Genomic DNA, 23,336 nt, shown 5'->3' on the forward strand with positions numbered 1-23,336 from the left:
TCAGCACAACTGCTTGTGCATGCGGGTATGTTTTTATTGTCACGTGCATGTGTTTGGAGATCCTGTGGTGAGAGTATTGTGTTTCTGTTTTACTTATTAGGCATGCATATAAGAACCAGCAGGAGGAAGGAACATCGTGAGATAGGGTAAAGGCCACCCCCCCCTCCTATCAAGTCCTATCTGGGTAAACACTTTAATCAAGGGAGCATAATTAATGAAATGAAGTAAACAAAAGATTTATTAAGATTTCTTATGAAAAATGCTCATATGAATTTATTATTTGGTGGAGGGAGGGGCTGCAGAAGCAGGTAAGTAGCATCTAATTTTTTATTTTATTTTTTTAATCCTCTACAGTTATAAATCAAAAAAAAAAAATGGGGCGGTATGGAAAATCTAAGTTAAATAAGTATAAAATAAATTTTAAAAATTACCTGCAGTGATTCTTACATTTACGTTAACTTCTGTTTTATTGTAAACAGTATGAACTCAAAAACATTTAATGTTTTATGTGGTCAACTTCATTTGGCTTCATCCAGCTTACTCACACTTCCAAAGACATGCCGATTAGGTGAACTGGAAACTTTAAATTGACCGTAGGTGCAGGTTAAGAGTGCTGTTGTGTTTGTCTCTGTGGCCCCACGATAAACTGGCATCCTGTCCAGGGTGTACCCCACCTCTCGCCCTATGATTGATGGGATAGGCTCTAGCTCCCTGTGACCCTTAATTGGAATATGTGGGTATAGAAAATGAACGAATGCCAGCGCATAAAGGGTAAGAATACAAGCCTAAGCTGAACACTGGGATAGATGACCTTACTTGTGTGAAGCGCCTTGAGGCAACTCTCTTGTGATTTGGCGCTATATAAATAAAAATATATTGAAATTGACTGAGTGGTACAACCAACCTCCTCTTTAACCCTCAAGCGACCAAGCTATTTTAGCGACTAATATGACCGAGTGGGGTTATTTATGGCCCCATTGACTTTATATTGGAATACTTCTATATAAATGATTGTTTTAGAGTTCTTCATGTTTATTTCACTCTCTAATATATTTGTCCATCATCCTTTTCATCCTCACTCTGGGCTTCAAGAATCAGTCTTGATGCTTGTAAATCTTGCTATTCTAGGTCTGTTGGCCATGCTGTCTTGCAAAACAGTAAAATATAATGATTAGAGTCAACAAATTATAATCCCATCTGAAGCTGTGATGTTGAAAATCTCAGATCTTTCCAGGGTCATAAGTTACCCCGCAGTATTTGGATTTTTCTTGCCACATGGATTGGCCGATCCTTGCAAAATTCTATGAATAAATGCAGGACAAAGAGATTGACAAATTCATAGTAGGAAACTTTTTTTTAATTAAAATTAGAGAAATGGTGCACAAAAATATATGACCGGGGTCATAAATGACCCCACTAGGTCTCTTGAGGGTTAAGTATCTGAGTGCACTTAATATTTTCCTGTCTTTTGTCTTTGCTGACCTCAATTCTGATTCCTGTTTCCAGAATTCCCAGCCGCCAGCAGCTGCACTAGCATGCACACACTTGCACCTAGTCTATGGTTCCAGCTGTACTTTCCCATAATCTCTTTGTACGTTTTCACATTACGTGCCTAATCACATTTTGGGTCTAACTCATTGTCTGCTTTGGTTATCACAACAGATGGAAGTGGGAAGAGATGCTGGATGAGCCTGCCTGCAGCCCTGACCTGTCCCCAAAAGAAAATGGGTGGAGAATTTGTAACATCGAATGGATCACTGATGATCTCGTACCCTTGCACACCTAAAGGTGTGTTTACAAGAAGGATGGGGCAAAATAACACCCAAAATGCTTCATTGTTGGGTATTCTCATTGCCAAAATGCCTTAAGTGCTGTGAGAACCAATGGCAATGTTGCAAAGTGGTAAAATCCTTTAGCACAGAGGTGTTTTTTTTTTTTTAGATGATGCCAATATCTTTGCAGGAGAAGGAAGGTCCAAGTCTTTAGGTCCTGGTGATATCTGTCTTGCTGTATGACTTGGATGCTAACCAATGACCTAAGTTGACAACTGGATGCCTTTTGTATTGGTATCTTAGAGGATCATATCAATCAATCAATCAACTTTTTTCTTGTATAGTGCCAAATCACAACAAACAGTTGCCCCAAGGCGCTCCACATTGCAAGGCAAGGCCATACAATAATTATGAAACACAGTCTACGTCTAAAGCAACATAACCAAGGGATGGTCCAGGGTCACCCGATCCAGCCCTAACTATAAGCCTTAGCGAAAAGGAAAGTTTTAAGCCTAATCTTAAAAGTAGAGAGGGTATCTGTCTCCCTGATCTGAATTGGGAGCTGGTTCCACAGGAGAGGAGCCTGAAAGCTGAAGGCTCTGCCTCCCATTCTACTCTTACAAACCCTAGGAACTACAAGTAAGCCCGCAGTCTGAGAGCGAAGCGCTCTAATGGGGTAATATGGTACTACGAGGTCCCTAAGATAAGATGGGACCTGATTATTCAAAACCTTATAAGTAAGAAGAAGAATTTTAAATTCTATTCTAGCATTAACAGGAAGCCAATGAAGGGAGGCCAACACGGGTGAGATATGCTCTCTCCTGCTAGTCCCCGTCAGTACTCTAGCTGCAGCATTCTGAACCAACTGAAGGCTTTTTAGGGAACTTTTAGGACAACCTGATAATAATGAATTACAATAGTCCAGCCTAGAGGAAATAAATGCATGAATTAGTTTTTCAGCATCACTCTGAGACAAGACCTTTCTGATTTTAGAGATATTGCGTAAATGCAAAAAGGCAGTCCTACATATTTGTTTAATATGCGCTTTGAATGACATATCCTGATCAAAAATAACTCCAAGATTTCTCACAGTATTACTAGAGATCAGGGAAATGCCATCCAGAGTAACAATCTGGTTAGACACCATGCTTCTAAGATTTGTGGGGCCAAGTACAATAACTTCAGTTTTATCTGAGTTTAAAAGCAGGAAATTAGAGGTCATCCATGTCTTTATGTCTGTAAGACAATCCTGCAGTTTAGCTAATTGGTGCGTATCCTCTGGCTTCATGGATAGATAAAGCTGGGTATCATCTGCGTAACAATGAAAATTTAAGCAATACCGTCTAATAATACTGCCCAAGGGAAGCATGTATAAAGTGAATAAAATTGGTCCTAGCACAGAACCTTGTGGAACTCCATAATTAACTTTAGTCTGTGAAGAAGATTCCCCATTTACATGAACAAACTGTAATCTATTAGACAAATATGATTCAAACCACCGCAGCGCAATGCCTTTAATACCTATGACATGCTCTAATCTCTGTAATAAAATTTTATGGTCAACAGTATCAAAAGCAGCACTGAGGTCCAACAGAACAAGCACAGAGATAAGTCCACTGTCCGAAGCCATAAGAAGATCATTTGTAACCTTCACTAATGCTGTTTCTGTACTATGATGAATTCTAAAACCTGACTGAAACTCTTCAAATAGACCATTCCTCTGCAGGTGATCAGTTAGCTGTTTTACAACTACCCTCTCAAGAATCTTTGAGAGAAAAGGAAGGTTGGAGATTGGCCTATAATTAGCTAAGATAGCTGGGTCAAGTGATGGCTTTTTAAGTAATGGTTTAATTACTGCCACCTTAAAGGCCTGTGGTACATAACCAACTAACAAAGATAGATTGATCATATTTAAGATTGAAGCATTAAATAATGGTAGGACTTCCTTGAGCAGCCTGGCAGGAATGGGGTCTAATAAGCATGTTGATGGTTTGGATGAAGTAACTAATGAAAATAACTCAGACAGAACAATCGGAGAGAAAGAGTCTAACCAAATACCGGCATCACTGAAAGCAGCCAAAGATAACGATACATCTTTGGGATGGTTATGCGTAATTTTTTCTCTAATAGTCAAAATTTTGTTAGCAAAGAAAGTCATGAAGTCATTACTAGTTAAAGTTAATGGAATACTCAGCTCAATAGAGCTCTGACTCTTTGTCAGCCTGGCTACAGTGCTGAAAAGAAACCTGGGGTTGTTCTTATTTTCTTCAATTAGTGATGAGTAGAAAGATGTCCTAGCTTCACGAAGGGCTTTCTTATAGAGCAACAAACTCTTTTTCCAGGCTAAGTGAAGATCTTTTAAATTAGTGAGACGCCATTTCCTCTCCAACTTACGGGTTATCTGCTTTAAGCTACGAGTTTGTGAGTTATACCACGGAGTCAGACACTTCTGATTTAAAGCTCTCTTTTTCAGAGGAGCTACAGCATCCAAAGTTGTCTTCAATGAGGATGTAAAACTATTGACAAGATACTCTAACTCCCTTACAGAGTTTAGGTAGCTACTCTGCTCTGTGTTGGTATATGACATTAGAGAACATAAAGAAGGAATCATATCCTTAAACCTAGTTACAGCGCTTTCTGAAAGACTTCTAGTGTAATGAAACTTATTCCCCACTGCAGGGTAGTCCATCAGGGTAAATGTAAATGTTATTAAAAAATGATCAGACAAAAGGGAGTTTTCAGGGAATACTGTTAAGTCTTCTATTTCCATACCATAAGTCAGAACAAGATCTAAGATATGATTAAAGTGGTGGGTGGACTCATTTACTTTTTGAGCAAAGCCAATAGAGTCTAATAATAGATTAAATGCAGTGTTGAGGCTGTCATTCTCAGCATCTGTGTGGATGTTAAAATCGCCCACTATAATTATCTTATCTGAGCTAAGCACTAAGTCAGACAAAAGGTCTGAAAATTCACAGAGAAACTCACAGTAACGACCAGGTGGACGATAGATAATAACAAATAAAACTGGTTTTTGGGACTTCCAATTTGGATGGACAAGACTAAGAGTCAAGCTTTCAAATGAATTAAAGCTCTGTCTGGGTTTTTGATTAATTAATAAGCTGGAATGCAAGATTGCTGCTAATCCTCCGCCTCGGCCCGTGCTACGAGCATTCTGACAGTTAGTGTGACTCGGGGGTGTTGACTCATTTAAACTAACATATTCATCCTGCTGTAACCAAGTTTCTGTAAGGCAGAATAAATCAATACGTTGATCAATTATTATATCATTTACCAACAGGGACTTAGAAGAAAGAGACCTAATGTTTAATAGACCACATTTAACTGTTTTAGTCTGTGGTGCAATTGAAGGTGCTATATTATTTTTTCTTTTTGAATTTTTATGCTTAAATAGATTTTTGCTAGTTATTGGTGGTCTGGGAGCAGGGAGCAGGTTATTCCAGCATATTGCTGGAATAACTTTGTGTCAAACAAGAAGTTACTTAGAGAGACTAAGTGAGGGAACGTCAGCTTCGACATTTTGGCTATGTGATGCATTTCTCTGTGCATGATCCAGCGTGCAGGTGCCTGCCTGTTGAAGACCCCACAAGCTGGAGAAGGCCAAGGGGACACCCACCATTCACCTGGCTGCAGCAGATAGATGAATCTTTTGGAGATATGGGAATGGACCAGTTGTCTGCCTGGGAGGTTGCCATCCAGAAGCCAAGGCGGTTCCGTGGTGTCATGGATGGAGCAAAGTGCAGCAGCAGCATACGCTCCCAGACTCCACGACTAAATGCATTAGGCTGCAGCTCATTTCTACACACAGTGGTACTAAATGGTCACCCACCTGAGCAACACCTGCTATTAGAGGCTTATGAGGGGTTTTTAGTGAGATGATTCACAGTAGGGCAGTGCATTCAAGAAAGACACAGCCAGGCTGGACAAACTGATCAGGCGGGCTGGCTGTGTGGTTTGCATGAAGCTGGACTCTCTGATGATGGTGGCAGAGAAGAGAACACTGGACAAACTGCTGGACATTATAGATGATGCCAGTCACCCTCTGCACACCGTCATCAGCAACCAGATGAGCATCTTCAGCCACAGACAGCTCCTTCCCAAGTGCAGGACTAACAGACTGAAAGACTCCTTTGTCCCTCAGGCCATCAGACTGTACAACTCCTCACTCGGGAGGAGGAGTAACAGGAAGACAGCGGACGGGAATGAGAAGAACAATAGTAGCCAGTAAACCAGTATTGATCAGTATGTCTGGAATTTATATTTGTGCATTTATATTTATATTTGCAAACTGTTTTTTGTTACTTTCTCTTTTGACACTCTGTGTGCTGCTATACAATGCTGTTAGAACCTCAATTTCTCTGAGGGAGTCTTCCCAAGGGATCAGTAAAGTTCTTTGTAATCTAATCAACATATTTGAACTCTAGGTCATAAAGAAACCGCAACATGTCCGTCACTTTTTCTTTGCTTTTTCACTTTGTTTGCAGTGTAATTTGCTCAAAAACTCAGAGAAAGTGCTGTGTTTCTAATGGGGACAGATGAGGACTGTCCCCTGGAGCAGAATTATGCTCTTTCATTTCAAACGAGACTACGGTACCTAATACACACCCAGACTCCAAGAGCAGACAACACACTCTGCTCCGCTGCTGCATCTTCTACCTAATTTGAGAAAGAAGAAGAAAAAAAAGTGGTTTGCTCAGGTGCAGGTTGGAGAGTTGGAAAAAGGGGGAGTTCGAAGGAGGGGAAAATAAGCTAAAATGCTGCAGCCCTCCCCTCAGTCTCATCCCTCTTTGGCACTGTGTACTGTATAAGCATCGCCTGCTCTCCCATTCTCATCACCTTCCCCTCACTCCCCCTCTCCTTACTGAGTTGAATTGGGTTTACATAACCTACTGCAGTCTGAGACGAGACCACTTACTTTTTGCTTTCAAGGCAACACGCTGCGCCTTGAAGTCGGGTGACGGTTTCATACTGTGTCCTCAATGTAACCTAACTGTTACTACTGGAGACATACAGTTTTTACTGTAAATAAACAGGCTGCTTATACAAGTACTGTGCACACACAGGTCTATTCTGAGCATGTGGAGAAAACGCCACCGCAGCCGCTGAGGTCTCTGGGTGCAAACTGCCCTTAGCTATGAGTCATTTAGTTCAGTCCCGGTCGCTGTGGATTCAAGGGGAAGTGGCCTTCAGTTTACACCGTATAAGCACCACACGGTCTTCGACAAACTCTGCTTCATAAGCAAATCACCGACAACGCTCAAAAAGTGCATTTTCTAGCGCTGTGAGGCTACATAAGTTCAGTCAGAGTGTGTGTGTGTGTGTGTGAGAGAGAAAGAAGTGGACAGAGAGACTGTTGTCAACACAGAGAATTCAGACGTTTTATGTAACTGGTTTACTTGCACCGTTATGGTTTTAACCATAACTGTTTAAGGTCTAATTCACGTCAATAAACCTAAAGACAATAGGAGTCCCAAGAGGTGATGCTCAATAGAATGCCCCATAGCAACAGATTGGCCCCTGGCTGCGTTCTGCTGCCACCATGTTGGACTGTTAAAAACCCGTCAGACCTTATGATGTGGCTGTCAAAAGAATCCAAAATCACTGCAGCTGCTAAGTTTTTTTTGTTGTTTTTTCATCATACTTTGAATAAGTAAAATAAGTACATGAATACGTGGGTGGCTTTAACACATTCACGGGTGATTCTTAGACTACGGGCACTTTTATGTCCCTTGATCATATTTTATGAAAAAAAGAAAAAAGGGGAAATTTCACACTTTTATAGTTATCTTTACAATGAAAGTGTTTGAAGAAATTTGTCCTAGTAGTCTATGATGACTTTTTCACCTTTTTTCAGCATCATTATATGCAAATATTGCTGTTTTGTGCTTGTCCCACACCCAGACTTATGATCTTCAATGATAAAAATGAATAGTAAACAAATGTTTTTTCTAATGTTTTAAAATATCTCTGAATAAAATATCAGTAAAATAATCAAAACATAACTGGGGTATTCAATGTCATACAACTGTTGTGATTTTTTTTAAACAAAATGTAGTTGTCCCACACTATTGCCGTAATTTCCACCACAACAATAATGTCCCTTTAAAAAGTTTGTATGAAAGATTGTGTGGGTAGTTTCTATGGAGATAAACAGTAACATCAGAGCACATGTATATAGCGCCAAATCACAACAAACAGTTGCCCCAAGGCACTTTATATTGTAAGGCAATGGTGTGGTGGAAATTACATTTACAAGGCCAATAGTGCCTGTAGTTAAAGAATCACCCTCACGAGTCCCCAACGCAACAATTAAACCAAACTATATCCGTGCAAACTGTAAAATATAACTGATGTATAATTGACATGGTAACTGTTAAAACCATTAATTCCCATTATTATATGCCTGCAACGCTACACATGCTCTGATTGGCTGATTACCGGTTGGATATTTCCCCATATCCAGACGTGTTACCATGACAATTGGTATGACAATGCGTATTTTCGTTACAAACCAGGAAGCAAAAGACACAATTTAAAAAAAAAAACAAAAACAAAAAAACAAGTCAGACATGAACGTACTCCATAAATATCCTGTTTTTCAACAGTCCATAGACAACCACACAGTCCCTGCCCTGTGGAAACGTTCTATGATCATCCCGGTGCCCAAGAAGGCAAACCCCAGTGAAAACAATGATTTTAGGCCTATAGCATTGACATCAGTTGTGATGAAATGTTTTGAGAAATACATTGTGAGCAGGCTGAAAATAGATGTAGATGGCAAATTAGATCCATTTCAATTTGCTTACAGATGAGGGCGATGCACCGATGATGCGATTTCTACCAACATGCATCTTGTTTTAAAACAAGATAAGTCATCATATGCCCGATTACTTTTTATTGACTTCAGCTCTGCCTTTAATACGCTTCAGCCATACTTATTCATTCAGAAACGTAAAGTGTTGGTTGTCAACCCGTCACTTATATGGTGGTTTCACTCTTTTTTTGACAAACAGAACACAGCAGGTCAAGGTAAATTCCAGCCTGTCCCAAATCAAAGACAGTACTGGAGCACCACAGGGATGTGTGAGCTCACCTGTCCTTTTTACTTTATATACTAATGAGTGTTCAGCCAAGCACCCTGGGAACTACATTTTCAAATATTCAGACGACTCAGCACTTCTGTGCTTGCTTCAACAGAATGATGATTTGAATATCTATCATTCAGAAGTAAGGCAGTTTGTTGAGTGGTGTGACTCCAATTACCTTACTTTAAATGTTAAAAAGACAGAGGAAGTCCTTTTTGATCCAAAGTTAGTTGGCAATTACAACCCTGTAATTATACACCAGCAACCAATCACACAGGTGCAATCGTACAAATATCTTGGTGTCTATATAGACAGCTCCCTTACATGGAACACTCATGTTGACTGGTTATGTTCCCGCTTGAATCAATGACTCTATTTTCTGCAGCGTTTGCGTTTTCATGGAGTCAACCAAAAAATTATGTTACTGTTTTTTCAGGCGGTTCTGGAAAGCATTCTAAGATATGGTATAACCACTTGGTTTGGGAACCTTCCTGTGTCCCTAAGATCAAAATTAAACTACCTTGTCCTCACAGCAATGAAAATCATTGGTCTGAAACAGTATAACAATCCTCAGTCAATTTTTGATCAGTGCGTGATGAAGCAAGTGGACAGAATTCTTTCTGAGCTCCCATGTCCTGCACACGCAATACGAGTCGTTACCATCGGGCAGGCGTTTCAGAGTCCCCCACTGCAGACTGAATAGATACAGAAACTCCTTTGTTCCTATATCAATCACAGTCCTTAACAAATAGCATAACAAACACCGCTAACAATCAGGTTCAGTAGGAGGTGTTAGTATTTGTATGTTTTTTATCTATTTATTTATTTTTATTCTTTTTTATTCACTGTTATTAACTGATTGTCTTGTTCTGTATTTCTGTATGGGTCATGATTCCTGAGAAGTCCAAGACAAATTTCCCCATGGGCACATTAAAAGTATCTATCTATCTATCTATATAAACATCATCTGAAAAAACACAGATTGAAAGATTATACATATATATATATATATATATATATATATACACACACACACACACAGAGAGTGGGGTAAGAGTATTTAGTCAGTCCCTGATTGTGCAAGTTCTCCTACTTAGAAAGATGAGAGAGGTCTGTAATTTTCATCATAGGTACACTTCATTTATGAGACAAAATGAGGGAAAAAAAAAAAAAATCCAATAAATCAACTGTGGGAGCAATTGTAAGAAAATGGAAGACATACAAGACCATTGATAATCTCCCTCGATCTGGGGCTCCACACAAGACGTCATCCCGTGGGGTCAGAATGATCATGAGAACGGTGAACAAAAATGCCACAACTACACGGAGGGACCTGATGAATGACCTGCAGAGAGCTGGGACCAAAGTAATAAAGGCTACACACTATGCGTTGAGGGACTGAATTCCTGCAGTGCCAGGTGCGTCCCCCTGCTTAAGACAGTACATGTCCAGGCCCATCTGAAGTTTGCCAGAGAGCATATGGATGATCCAGAAGAGGATTGGGAGAATATCATGTGGTCAGATGAAACCAAAATAGAACCTTTTAGTAAAACTCAACTCGTGTTTGGAGGAAGTAGAATGCTGAGTTGCATTCCAAGAACACCATATCTACTGTGAAGCATGGGGGTGGAAACATGCTTTGGGGCTGTTTTTCTGCAAAGGGGACAGGACGACTGATGTGTGTTAAGGGAAGAATGAACGGGGCCATGTATCATGAGATTTTAAGCCAAAACCGCCTTCCTTCAGTGAGAGCTTTGAAGATGCAACGTGGGTGGGTATTACAGCATGACAATGATCCCAAACACACCACTTGGGCAACGAAGGAGTTGCTCCGTAAAAAGCATTTCAAGGTCCTGGAGTGGCCGAGCCAGTCTCCAGACCTCAACCCCATAGAAAATTGATTTTGGGAGTTGAAAGTCCATGTTGCACAGCGACAGCCCCAAAACATCACTGCTCTAGACATGGGCGCAATTTGGTAGGGGATAGGGGGACAGAATATGGTATGTGTGTGTACTTGAAACATGCTATGCCAGTCTTATGTGCAAACCATGTCAGTCTTATGTGCAAACCATATCAGAATAGTATCTTTGGTTCTGCAAGTTTGTATTTTTAGCAGCATTGACTTGTTTACAACACCTGTTTCTTGTTTGTCACATTCGGAATTTTCTGGGACTGCATTTGCCCAGATTTGAAACCAAAAATAGTTGCCTCTAGGGACTAGTGTCTGTACATAAGTATCAGTGGACCATATGCTAATTTACTAAATTCTGAAGTTAGAAAAGGAAATCAGAAAAGCTATCTGGGACCTCAGAAAGTCCATCTGCAATTATTGCTTGATCTCCAAAATCAGTCTATGCAAGTGAAATTATGTTCAGTATGAGTGTTGTCATTAGTGCCACTTCAAAAATTAAATTCAAAAGTAATTTACCCTAAACTTATGATCTGTTGTTTTTTTCAAACTTATGCAAAAACAAATCTTGAGAAAAAAATGCAATAGTTAATAATTATTAAGAGCCTGTTCTTTCATATTTATGAATACATTTTACTATATTGCAGTTGTTTTTTTGAATGAAAACTCAACCTATCATTCTTTTTTTGAGTTCTACACATGTGGTGATACCTTATTTACACCAGGATGTTAATAAAATCATCCATCCATCCATTTTCTTCCGCTTTATCCGGAGTCGGTCGGGGGGGCAGCAGCTCAAGCAAAGCCACCCAGACCTCCCGATCCACACACACCTCCCCCAGCAGCCAGCATTGATTTTAAAAGTTAAAAAATTTAATAAAATCAATGCTGGCTATTTTCAGAATAAAGTACTTATATCCATAGTTTCAAATTGCATAAGTCAAATGGTGTCCACTTTATGGTCTTCTCAAAACATTAAAATTACTGTTCTGGATGCTCGGAATGCATCTGAGCTTATCTCAAAACCGTTGGCTTCTGGGGGCCGAAAGCGGGCCCCAGACCCCCAGCCTATGGGCTTTGGCCATGCGGGCCTTGCACCTTGTCCCCCCCCCCCAATTTTCTAGTTCCAAATTGCTCCTTTGGCTCAAGAGAAGATCTGCATGGAGGAATGGACCAAAATACTAGCTATAGTGTGTGCAAACCTGGTGAAGACTTACAGGAAACATTTGACCTGTCTTTGCCAACAAAGATTATGTTAAAAAGTATTGAGTTGAGCTTTTGTTATTGACCAAATACTTATTTTCCACCATAATTTACAAATAAAATGTTTAAAAATCCTACAATGTGATTTCCTGGGTTTTTTTTTCTCACTTTGTCTCTCATAATTGAAGTGTACCTATGATGTAAATTACAGACCTCTCTCATCTTTCTAAGTAGGAAAACTTGCACAATCAGGGACTCACTAAATACTTTTTTGCCCTACTGTGTGTGTGTATATATACTCAACAAAAATATAAACGCAACACTTTTGGTTTTGCTCCCATTTTGTATGAGATGAACTCAAAGATCTAAAACTTTTTCCACATACACAATATCACCATTTCTCTCAAATAATGTTCACAAACCAGTCTAAATCTGTGATAGTGAGCACTTCTCCTTTGCTGAGATAATCCATCCCACCTCACAGGTGTGCCATACCAAGATGCTGATTAGACACCATGATTAGTGCACAGATGTGCCTTAGACTGCCCGCAATAAAAGGCCACTCTGAAAGGTGCAGTTTTATCACACAGCACAATGCCACAGATGTTGCAAGATTTGAGGGAGCAGGAATGTCAACCAGAGCTGTTGCTCTTGTATTGAATGTTCATGTCTCTACCATAAGCCATCTCCAAAGTCGTTTCAGAGAATTTGGCAGTACATCCAACCAGCCTCACAACCGCAGACCACGTGTAACTACACCAGCCCAGGACCTCCACATCCAGCATGTTCACCTCCAAGATCGTCTGAGACCAGCCACTCGGACAGCTGCTGAAACAATCGGTTTGCATAACCAAAGAATTTCTGCACAAACTGTCAGAAACCGTCTCAGGGAAGCTCATCTGCATGCTCGTCGTCCTCATCGGGGTCTCGACCTGACTCCAGTTCATCGTCGTAACCGACTTGAGTGGGCAAATGCTCACATTCGCTGGCGTTTCGCACGTTGGAGAGGTGTTCTCTTCACAGATGATGCGAAGATGTGTTGCACTGCATGAAGCAAATGGTGGTCACACCAGATACTGACTGGTATCCCCCCCCAATAAAACAAAACTGCACCTTTCAGAGTGGCCTTTTATTGTGGGCAGTCTAAGGCACACCTGTGCACTAATCATGGTGTCTAATCAGCATCTTGGTATGGCACACCTGTGAGGTGGGATGGATTATCTCAGCAAAGGAGAAGTGCTCACTATCACAGATTTCGACTGGTCTGTGAACAATATTTGAGGGAAATGGTGATATTGTGTATGTGGAAAAAGTTTGAGATCTTTGAGTTCATCTCATACAAAATGGGAGCAAAACCAAAAGTGTTGCGTTTCTATTTTTGTTGAGTATATATATATATATATATATATATATATATATATATATATATATATATACACACACACACACACACGAGGTCTATTAGAAAAGTATCCGACCTCATTATATTTTTCAAAAATTATATGGATTTGAATCATGTGCGATTACATCAGACAAGCTTGAACCCTCGTGGGCATGCAAGAGTTTTTTCACGCCTGGCGGTTGCGTCATTCGCCTGTGGGCAGGCTTTGAGTGAGCACTGGTCCACCCCTCCCGTCGGAATTCCTTTGTCTGACTACTTGCTGAGAGACTGCCGCTTTGCTTGATCAAAATTTTTTCAGAAACTGTAAGGCACACCCGAGTGGACACCATTCGAGAAATTCAGCTGGTTTTCGGTGAAAATTTTAAGGGCTGATGAAAGATTATGGAGTGTTACTGTCGCTTTAAGGACTGCCCACGGAGCCAGAGGGCACGCCGCGCACCGAGCCGCCGTCGTCAGCCTGGTTCAAGCTGAAAACTTCCAAATTTAAGCCTCTGTTGACCCAGGACGTCGTGAGATAACAGAGAAGTTTCAGAAGAGCTCGGGATCAGCAGTTTATCCGGACATTCCACTGTTAAAGGAGATTTTGTAAAGACGTGCGGACGGATTCGCGCGTCGGCACGCAGCTGCTCATCGCAAGGCGCCACAGAGAAACACCTCCGTTGGAAGCCTTACGGGACAAGTTTGAACATGTCCAGCTGTTAAACAATTTCTCGGATACTCACTCGACTGAAAACCATCGAAAGCCGCCTGAATTTTACGAATGGTTATCAACACGGAGGTGTTTTTCTGTGGCGCCGGGCCATGGCTGCGTGCCGACGCGCGAATCCGTCCGCACAGATGGAACTACTAAAGTGGCACCTCAAGCTGTTTTGTTGCAGCAGAGAAGTGAAAATGCATTTTCATCTACCCACATTGAGTCCATTAACCTTTTTGCATGGATAATGGCCTAAACGGTGCCTTTCATAATGTGGAAACAGTGTGATTTGTGCTGTTACCAGACAAACAGGCTTTAGGAGGTTTGATTACATAACTATTTTTTGTTTTAATGTCGCACGTCGTACAGAACATAATCACACAGTGGCACACTCTCCCACACATAATTCTTTTAAAAAAATATACAAAAAGTATGGCTATTTCTACGCCATGTGGACTGAGCGATTGTAGCTAGGGATGTCCCAATACTGCGCCACAGTTCAATATCAAGCCTGATTCCAGAGTTTTATTGAGGATCCGTATCATTTCCCAATCCTGATCTATATCAGAGTGCTTTTATTTAGTCCAGCAGCTGGGAACTGCACGTTTCACCTCTACTTCACTCCTGCAGCCCTGCAGGCGGCAGCAGTAGAGTCTGCACGCTGTCTGTCTCCGTGGCCTCTGGCTGATGTAGAGAATTATGGGTAGTCAAACAAAAGCAGGGATGTTGTGACATGCAGTCCACTAAACTCAGCATCATCTCTGCTGTACGTCGAAATATGCAGCAAATTTCTAACCAGAATGAAACAGCAGATGGAGGAACCTGATGTTCAAATAAAACATCAAGAAACGCACCATGTTAGTGCACAAGAAACACGGGTAAGATTTAGTAATTGGCTTCTTTTAGGGTAAGTTATCTCCCCAGGAGAAATAGCTTTCCATGCTAACCGGTTAAAAAGTTTTCAGCTTGGGGGCAGTTTCTTTTTGTGTCAAGGATAGTGCCCCTTGTGGTGACACAGGACCACAAAGGCAAACAGTCAGAGGTTGATTGAGACGATGCAGCACAGAAATAAAAAATAAGCTTTGAGCTGCAGCATTTGCCTCAGATCAAAATCGTTCTGATAAACCACGGTTACAGCAGAGCTATTTTTAACTTTACTTTCAACTTTTAGCATTTTAAAGGTCACGCGTTCACAAGCGAGATCCTGCTGAATGCAGAACATGATGATTTTAACGGCATCAGGTTTTATATAAGGGCTGAGGGGATCCTTGTCATTTGATTGGTGCTTTGTATGTCATGTGACATGGATTATTGGTCCCATTTGTATTGCATTGCATTGCATTTAGTGTGCAATTTTGGTTCCATACGTTTGGTACCATTGCACGCTGCGACCACTGCCCACTCACACCGCGCAAGCGCACACTACTGGGGTGGCATTTAGTTAAACATGGCGGAGTTTGTTTTGCTGATGGACGACGATTTGAAGGAGCTACTTGATGGTGCTAATTCTTCTAACACACATGAAAAAACCCACACAAATCCACTACGCTGTAAGCCCCCTGGAGGCATGAGGACCTGTCAGGAGTTAGGACAAAGCTGGACAAATTTCTGATGTGACTTTTCACTGGAGTGAGGAAAGCAGACAGCAGTCTGTACATGAAGTCACATTCTACATCATCAGGATTGTTTTTTACAAATTGACTGAGATCACTCATTTGTTCTAGCATGATGAATTAGGTTTATCGATTTTGTTTTGTTTTTGGGTTTGTGCATGATGCACTGCTGTTTGCATGTTTGTACTTTGAACTTTTAGTTCAGTGATTAATTTATATTTTGTATGTGTAGATTTTTATATACATTTTTATTTTTTGGATAAGAGGGCGGGCATTTATAAGGATTTGCTTCTGCCTACACCATTTGGGACACATGGATACGTTGGTAAATTGTTTTCTTTATGAGTTTTCTTTGCTATTTTGAGTCTGCGTGTGCCAAATAAATTCATTCATTCATTCAAAGTTCGTGTTGGGAGTGTTAATGTCAAAGCACCAGTGATGCACACCAAAATATAAGTCCCTTTTCTGTTGTTTATCAATTAATAAAAACAATCAAATGACAAGGATCTATTTTTGCTGTTATATAAAACAATGTTTTTTCATTCTTTCAATGCAACGAATATTTCATGAGGTGTAAGATGGAATGTACCTTTCAACGAGGCGAATGGTACGTTCCATCTTTCATCTCATGAAATATTCCTACCATTGAACTCAAACATTCATTATTTGTATAATATTACACTGCCCTAAATAGTTTTAATATTGATTTTTTTAAAAAGGTTCAATATGAGGTTCAGTTTGTCTACAAATCTACACTTCAGGAATAACTCCCTATAAGAAAACATTAAGAAAACTGATTTTGCTGTATTTTCAAATATTTAAATTGCTGCACTATAAGTGTGCTGTGCAACACAGGAGAAATGTATACAGTATTTTGTACTTTTAATACCTCAAAAAATATCTTTTTAAAGTACTGATGTAAAATGAATGGGATGGTTCAAATGAAAACCATGACTGGGACACCCCACTGAAACTACAGCAGAATTCTGAGGTTAGAAAAGGAATTATTCATCCTCCACTTCTTCTTCTTCCTCCTCCTCCCCCGCCTTCTCTTCTTCCTCCTCTTCGTCACTTATGACATATTTCTTGGACTTCTTTCGGGCACTTTCCTCGTCTTCCTCGGCCTTTCTCTTGCTTGTCTGCTCGCCCTCCTGTGCAGATCAGAGAGAGGAAGCAGTTTTATGAACATTTGTGCAGCAATATGCAGTACTTTTACTTTGTCATTTATTTTTACATCAGCACCAAAATCTCTTTTGTGTGAAGAGCAGTGCAGGAATTAGTACTTGTTCTTTGGATGTACAGTTTTTACAATTATTGGCATCTCTGAATTTTAAGTATAGAATTTAAAATATGTGCAGAGATAAAATGCAAATGATCAGTGCAATATTTAAAAAAAAATGTCCAAAGCAACTGAACAGCAATAACAGAAAGTTCTGCCCATTAGCGAAATTAAAATTTAGATATATTTATACACTGCTCAGAATAATTAGGGGTGTTCCTCTAATTATTTTGAGGGGTGGTGGCCAAGTGCGATAGTCCGATGGGTTTCAGTGTGGAAGGTTCCCGGTTCAAACCCCACCCCTGCCACATTTCTCCATGTAATGTGGAGTTGCGTCAGGAAGGGCATCTGACGTAAAACTTGTGCCAGTTCAACATGCAGATCCACCTTGGATTTGCTGTGGCGACCCCGAGTGGAAAACAAGGGAGCAGCCAAAGGGACTTACTAATGTATATATGTGACACAGTTTTGGGGACACGTCGGGGAATTTTCTACTGAATCATCACTTTTCTAACCACTTTTCTTCAGACACGCCAGGAGACGGATACATGAACATTTTCAAGTCACTGAGTATGTCTTGGATTTCATTTATATCAATCATCAGGAAATACAAACAGTATGGTACCAGACATGGGGTGATTACATTAAAATTGTAATGATTACAATTAGAATTTTTTTGCAATTCTATAAATTACAGTTATAATTAGAAAGTTAGATTACAATTAAATTATGATTACATTTCAATGATTACAATTACAAGGGTTTTTTTTTTGCAACTGTACGATTACAATTACAGTTGGAAAGTTAGGTTACAATTCAATTATACTTACATTTCAATGATTACAATTACAAGGTTTTTTTTTTTTTTTGCAATTCTACAATTACCATTACAGTTGGAAAGTTAGGTTACAATTAAATTATGATTACATTTCAATGATTACAACTACAAGGTTTTTTTTTTTTTTTGCAATTCTACCATTAGAGTTGGAAAGTTAGGTTACAATTAAATTATGATTACATTTCAATGATTACAATTACAAGGTTTTCTTTTTGCAATTCTACTATTACAATTACAGTTGGAAAGTTAGCTTACAATTCAATTATATTTACATTTCAATAATTACAATTACAAGGGTTTTTTTTGCAATTCTACGATTACCATTACAGCTGGAAAGTTAGGTTACAATTAAATTCTGATTACATTGCAATGATTACAATTACAAGGTTTTTTTTGCAATTCTACAATTACAGTTGGAAAGTTAGGTTACAATTAAATTATTTGTACATTTCAGTGATTACAATGAAATTATGATTACGAACAAAAAATAAATTTCTTCTTAAATATGTTTACTGATAAAAATACAACTTCTTTGTTGTCTTACCCCCCAAAAATACCTTAAATTCCTTGCATATTGTTGGTACTAAAGGAAAGGAAATCTTCTAAACAAATTTGTTGTACTATTTATGATAATTTTATTTTAGAGTAATCTTGACATAATTCTCACAATTACATTTTTTTTTCTCCAAAGATGACAATAAAATTATGATTACAATGATCTATTTTGGTTAAAATTACAGATCACATGGAAAAATGTAATGATTACAATTGAGTATGATTACAAATTGTGATTACCCCATGTCTGCATGGTACTGTATGATAAATCTGACTGGAGGAGGCAGTTCTCAAAAACATATGAGAGAGGGAAGCCACCAAGACACTGACGACAGCTGTGAAGGTACTGTCATTTTCTGTGATTGTTTGTTTGGCACCAGCTACAGTTTCATAGTGGAGTGGCACAGAGAAAAATTTTCTTAAAAAGAAGATAGCGGACATGGAAGACTGGGACCTAGATGTGATCTGTTTTCATGTATTAAAATCCTTCTCTGCTTCACTCCACCAAAGACATGAAGTACAGACAAATGTTGCACTATGCCCTGTCTCTCTGATCACATCCACAGGAGCCTATAACACCTTCAGTATTGTATTGGCGTCTTGGTGGCTTCCCTCACTTGTTGCCTTCTTGTAAGGTTACTCAGTTTTTGAGAACTACCTCCTCCAGACAGATTTACGGTACAATACTAAACTGTTTCACTGCTAAATGATGGATATAAATGAAGTCCAAAACATATTCATTGACTGAGAAATGTTCACGCATCAATCCACTAAATTGTTTCCGTTTGTAAAAGTGACGATTTACTGTAAATTCATCAAAGTCTGTCAATAATTGTGTAACGTACAAATATGAAAACATTCTGTTTTATTGTGGTTTAATAATTCTGGGCATTTTGTTAAACATTCTCCATTGTACAAAACCATCTTATTTGCGTATATTTCTGAGCATATATGAATTTCTATAATCCAGGAGTCCCAGTAATGCTGGGCAGGACTGTGACCTTCTCACATGACCAGCATGTGAACAGCTCTTTCATCTCACAGATGTTCTGTAACACAGCGCCCCCTGTCTCTGTAACAGGATACTACACTTACATCATCACTGTCCAGTTTCTTGGCCTTCATCAGTCTCTGGGCCTTATCATCGTCAGAGCCTTCATCGCTGTCTGAGGAGTAGATTCTCGCTCGCTCCTCTGAATTAGATGGAGTCCAGCCAAAGCAAACAAAAGAGGACATTCATTGGACAACTTTCTAAAAATTCTGAATTGGGAGATAGAAGAGAAGTGGACATGTGTTTGTCCTCACCCCTCAGACCTCCTCCTCCCTTGTACTTGCTCTTGATAGCTGCCAGGCTGATGGCCTCCTCGCCCTCCTCCTCCTCATCGTAGCGGTCTGGCTCCAGGTAGCTGCTGCTCAGGCCTCTCTGGTGCTGCTTCTCCCTCATTCTCCTCTGCTGCGACTCCCTTCGGATTGAAGCTCGCAGACGTTCCTCCTCTTTCTACAATCACACAACCAGGAAATACAACAGTTTTTATTTTATCCACATGCTTCCAGTTTTCATTCAGTGAGGCAATCAAACAATTATGAACTCGAAGCAGGAATGTTGTGGCTGATTGACTACGCACAGGTAGGCCTTAACAGCTGTATTTATTTATTTCCATTTATTTTCATTCTATGATTTGGGGAGTAGGTTTGACCATAGAACCAACAGGGGTAAAATAATTTATATGAAAAAGTATTTTCAGAGATAAAGAAGAAGGTGAAGCATACATGAATCCTCCACAGGTGCTCACGCTTCTTTATTTTCACATTCTTCACCTGTGTATGTTTTCACTTAGAACAAATGATTTGTGATATAGGCATTTCTGAGCCAAATGCAGTCCATCTGAAAAGTATTCACAGCACTTCACTTTTTCCATATTCTGTTACGTTACAGCCTTATTCCAAAAAGGATGAAATTCTTTTTTTCCTCAAAATTCTACATACAATACCTCATAATGACTGTGAAAAACGTTTTTTTGAGATTTTTGCAATTTTTTTAAGAATAAGAAAACTAAGGAATCACATTTACATAAGTATTCACAGCCTTTGCCATGAAGCTCAAAATTGAACTCAGGCGCATCCTATTTCCACTGATCATCCTTGAGATGTTTCTACAGTTTAATTAGAGTCCACCTGGGGTAAATTCAGTTGACTGGACATGATTTGGAAAAGCACACACCTGTCTACATATAAGGTCCCACAGTTGGCAGTGCATGTCAGAGCACAAATCAAGCATGAAGTCAAAGGAATTTTCTCTAGACCTCAGAGAGAGGATTGTCTCAAGGCACAAATTGGGTGAAGGGTACAGAAACATTTCTGCTGCTTGGAAGGTCCCACTGAGCACAGTGGGCTCTATCATCCAAATATGGAAGAATTTCGGACCCATCAGGACTCTTCCTAGAGATGCCCACACATCTAAACTGAGCGATCAGAGTTGAGCTTAATCAGGAGGTGACCAAGAACCAAATGGTTACTCTGCCAGAGCTCCAGCATTCCTCTGTGGAGAGAGGAGAATCTTCCAGAAGGATAACCATCTCTGCAGCAATCCACCAATCAGACCGGTAAGGCAGAGTGGCCAGACAGAAGCCACTCCTTAGTAAAAGGCACATGACAGCCCACCTGGAGTTTGAAAAAGGCACATGAAGGACTCTCAGACCATGAGAAACAACATTCTCTGGTCTGATGAGACAAAGATTGAAGACTTTGGTGTGAATTCTAGGCGTCATGTTTGGAGGAAACCAGGCACCATCCCTACAGTGAAGCATGGTGGTGGCAGCATCATGCTGTGGGGATGTTTTTCAGCAGCAGGAACTGAGAGACTAGTCAGGATTGAGGGAAAGATGAACGCAGCAATGTACAAAGACATCCTGGATGAAAACCTGCTCCAGAGCGCTCTTGACCCCAAAGAAATAAACAAATAAAATAAATTGAATTTGCAGCTGATGTGGTTCTGTTCGTTTCATCAGACTGTGACCTTTGATGTGCACTGGGCAGGTTTGAGGCAGGGTGTGCAGCAAACGGAATGACCTACTTAGAAGCTTGGCATCTTGTTCACGAATGGGGGTAAATTGAGGCGTGAGACCAAAAATCTGATTTTGGCTGCGTCAAATGTTTTACGGGCACTGTACCGCTCCTTTGAGGTGAAGAAAGAGTTGAGCCAGAGGGTGAGACTCTCAATTTACTGGTCGGTTTATCCACCGATCTTCACCCGTGGTCACAAGCTTTTGGTAATGACCGAAAGAACAAGGTCATGGATACAAGTGATGCAAAAGAGATTCCTTTATCGGGTATCTGGGTTTACACTTTAGGACAGGGACAGAAGCTCAAATACCTGGCAGGGACTCAGAGGAGGGAACTATGCACAGCACTATAGAGACGGAGAGAGCCTGGGTGAGCGTTACCTTGATCATTTCATTGCGCCGTGACTCGGGATCTCGTCCAGCCATGGGAAGGATTCTGATCTTCTGTGTTTTGGAACAGCGGTCAGCCAGAGACAGAGTCATCTTCCTGTGGGTGGCGCTGTCTGTGGAGTGAGGTCTGACAAGACAACAAACAACCACATCAGAGTAAAGGAGACCACCTGGACTATGCTGCTGTTATGGATATCTCCAGAGCTTCTGAAGAAGTTTATTGCCATTGCCAGTGAACAGGATTCACAGACTAGGAATTTGCTTCGGTACAATGGTGCAACATTAAGAAGAGATAAAATGCTAGGATAAAATATAACACGTGTCAAAATAAGATAAAATATAAGATAAAAAAAAGAAATATGAAATATGAAAGGCTGTGTGCAACAGAAAAACAGAGAAACAGAAAAAACAGTGCAGTGGGAGGAGTGCAATTAAAAACCAAAGTACATTGTCTAAAGTGACCCGTGATAAAATGATAAAGTGACAGAGTTAAGCTTAAGGTGACTGAGTTATGAGGTGTTCATGAGTCTAACGGCAGAGGGGAAGAAACTGTTCTTATGGCGGGAGGTTCTGGTCCGGATGGACTGTAGCCTCCTGCCCGAGGGGAGTGGTTTGAATAGACCGTGTGCAGGGTGAGAAGGGTCAGCTGTGATCCGACCTGCTCGGCCCAGAGTCCTGGAGACGTGCAGGTCGTGGAGAGATGGAAGGCTACAGCTGATCACCTTCTCAGCAGAGGCCACAGTGCGCTGCAGTCTGTCTGTCCCTGGCTGTGGCCCCGGTGTACCACACCGTGATGGAGGAGCAGAGGATGGACTCGATGATGGCCGTGTAGAACTGCACCATCAGCTGGACAGGCAGCTTGGCCTTCTTCAGCTGCCGCAGGAAGTACATCCTCTGCTGGGCCTTCTTGATGAGGGAGCTGATGGTTGACTCCCACTTGAGGTCCTGGGTGATGGTGGTGCCGAGGAAGCGGTGACAGACCTCAGTGGTGATGGGGCTGTTGGTGAGGGCGAGGGAGGGCGGGGGGGGCTGTGGCTTTCCTGAAGTCCACGATCATCTCCACTGTTTTATGGGCGTTGAGCTCCAAGTTGTTGCTGCTGCACGAGGTCACCAGCTGGTCCACCTCCCTCCTGTAGGCAGACTCATCCCCATCCGAAATGAGTCCGATGAGGGTGGTGTCATCCGCAAACTTGATGAGCTTTACAGAGTTGTGGCTGGAGGTGCAGCAGTTAGTGTAGAGGGAGAAGAGCAGAGTGGAAAGGACACAGCCCTGTGGAGATCCTGTGCTGAGAGCCCGAGTGTTCAAGACATTTTTTCCCAGCCTCACACGCTGACTCCGGTCTGTCAGGAAGTCTGTGATTCACCTGCAGGTGGAGTTGGGCACGTGGCGCAGAGAAAGCTTGTCCTGGAGCAAAGCTGGAAGGATGGTGTTGAATGCAGAGCTGAAGTCCACAAACAGGATCCTAGCGTAGGTTCCTGGGGAGTCCAGGTGCTGCAGGGCCAGGTTTATGGC

The 23,336-nt window shown here is 40.8% G+C and overlaps 1 protein-coding gene across 1 annotated transcript in view; it reads right to left on the bottom strand.

Moving 5' to 3' along the window:
* Positions 1 to 16,566: 16,566 nt before the first annotated feature.
* The window catches only part of leo1 (LEO1 homolog, Paf1/RNA polymerase II complex component), a 34,017-nt gene continuing 27,247 nt past the window's right edge, over positions 16,567 to 23,336 (bottom strand). Inside the window, exons 11-14 of the mRNA XM_034195133.1 lie at positions 21,815 to 21,950; positions 19,677 to 19,869; positions 19,467 to 19,564; positions 16,567 to 16,850 (exon numbers count right to left, since the gene is read on the bottom strand). Of these exons, the coding sequence (XP_034051024.1) occupies positions 16,704 to 16,850; positions 19,467 to 19,564; positions 19,677 to 19,869; positions 21,815 to 21,950 (574 nt within the window). The 3' untranslated portion in view covers positions 16,567 to 16,703. The remainder of the gene's footprint in view (positions 16,851 to 19,466; positions 19,565 to 19,676; positions 19,870 to 21,814; positions 21,951 to 23,336) is intronic.

The sequence above is a fragment of the Thalassophryne amazonica genome, chromosome 2, assembly GCF_902500255.1.
Source record: "Thalassophryne amazonica chromosome 2, fThaAma1.1, whole genome shotgun sequence".
NCBI lineage: Eukaryota > Metazoa > Chordata > Actinopteri > Batrachoidiformes > Batrachoididae > Thalassophryne > Thalassophryne amazonica.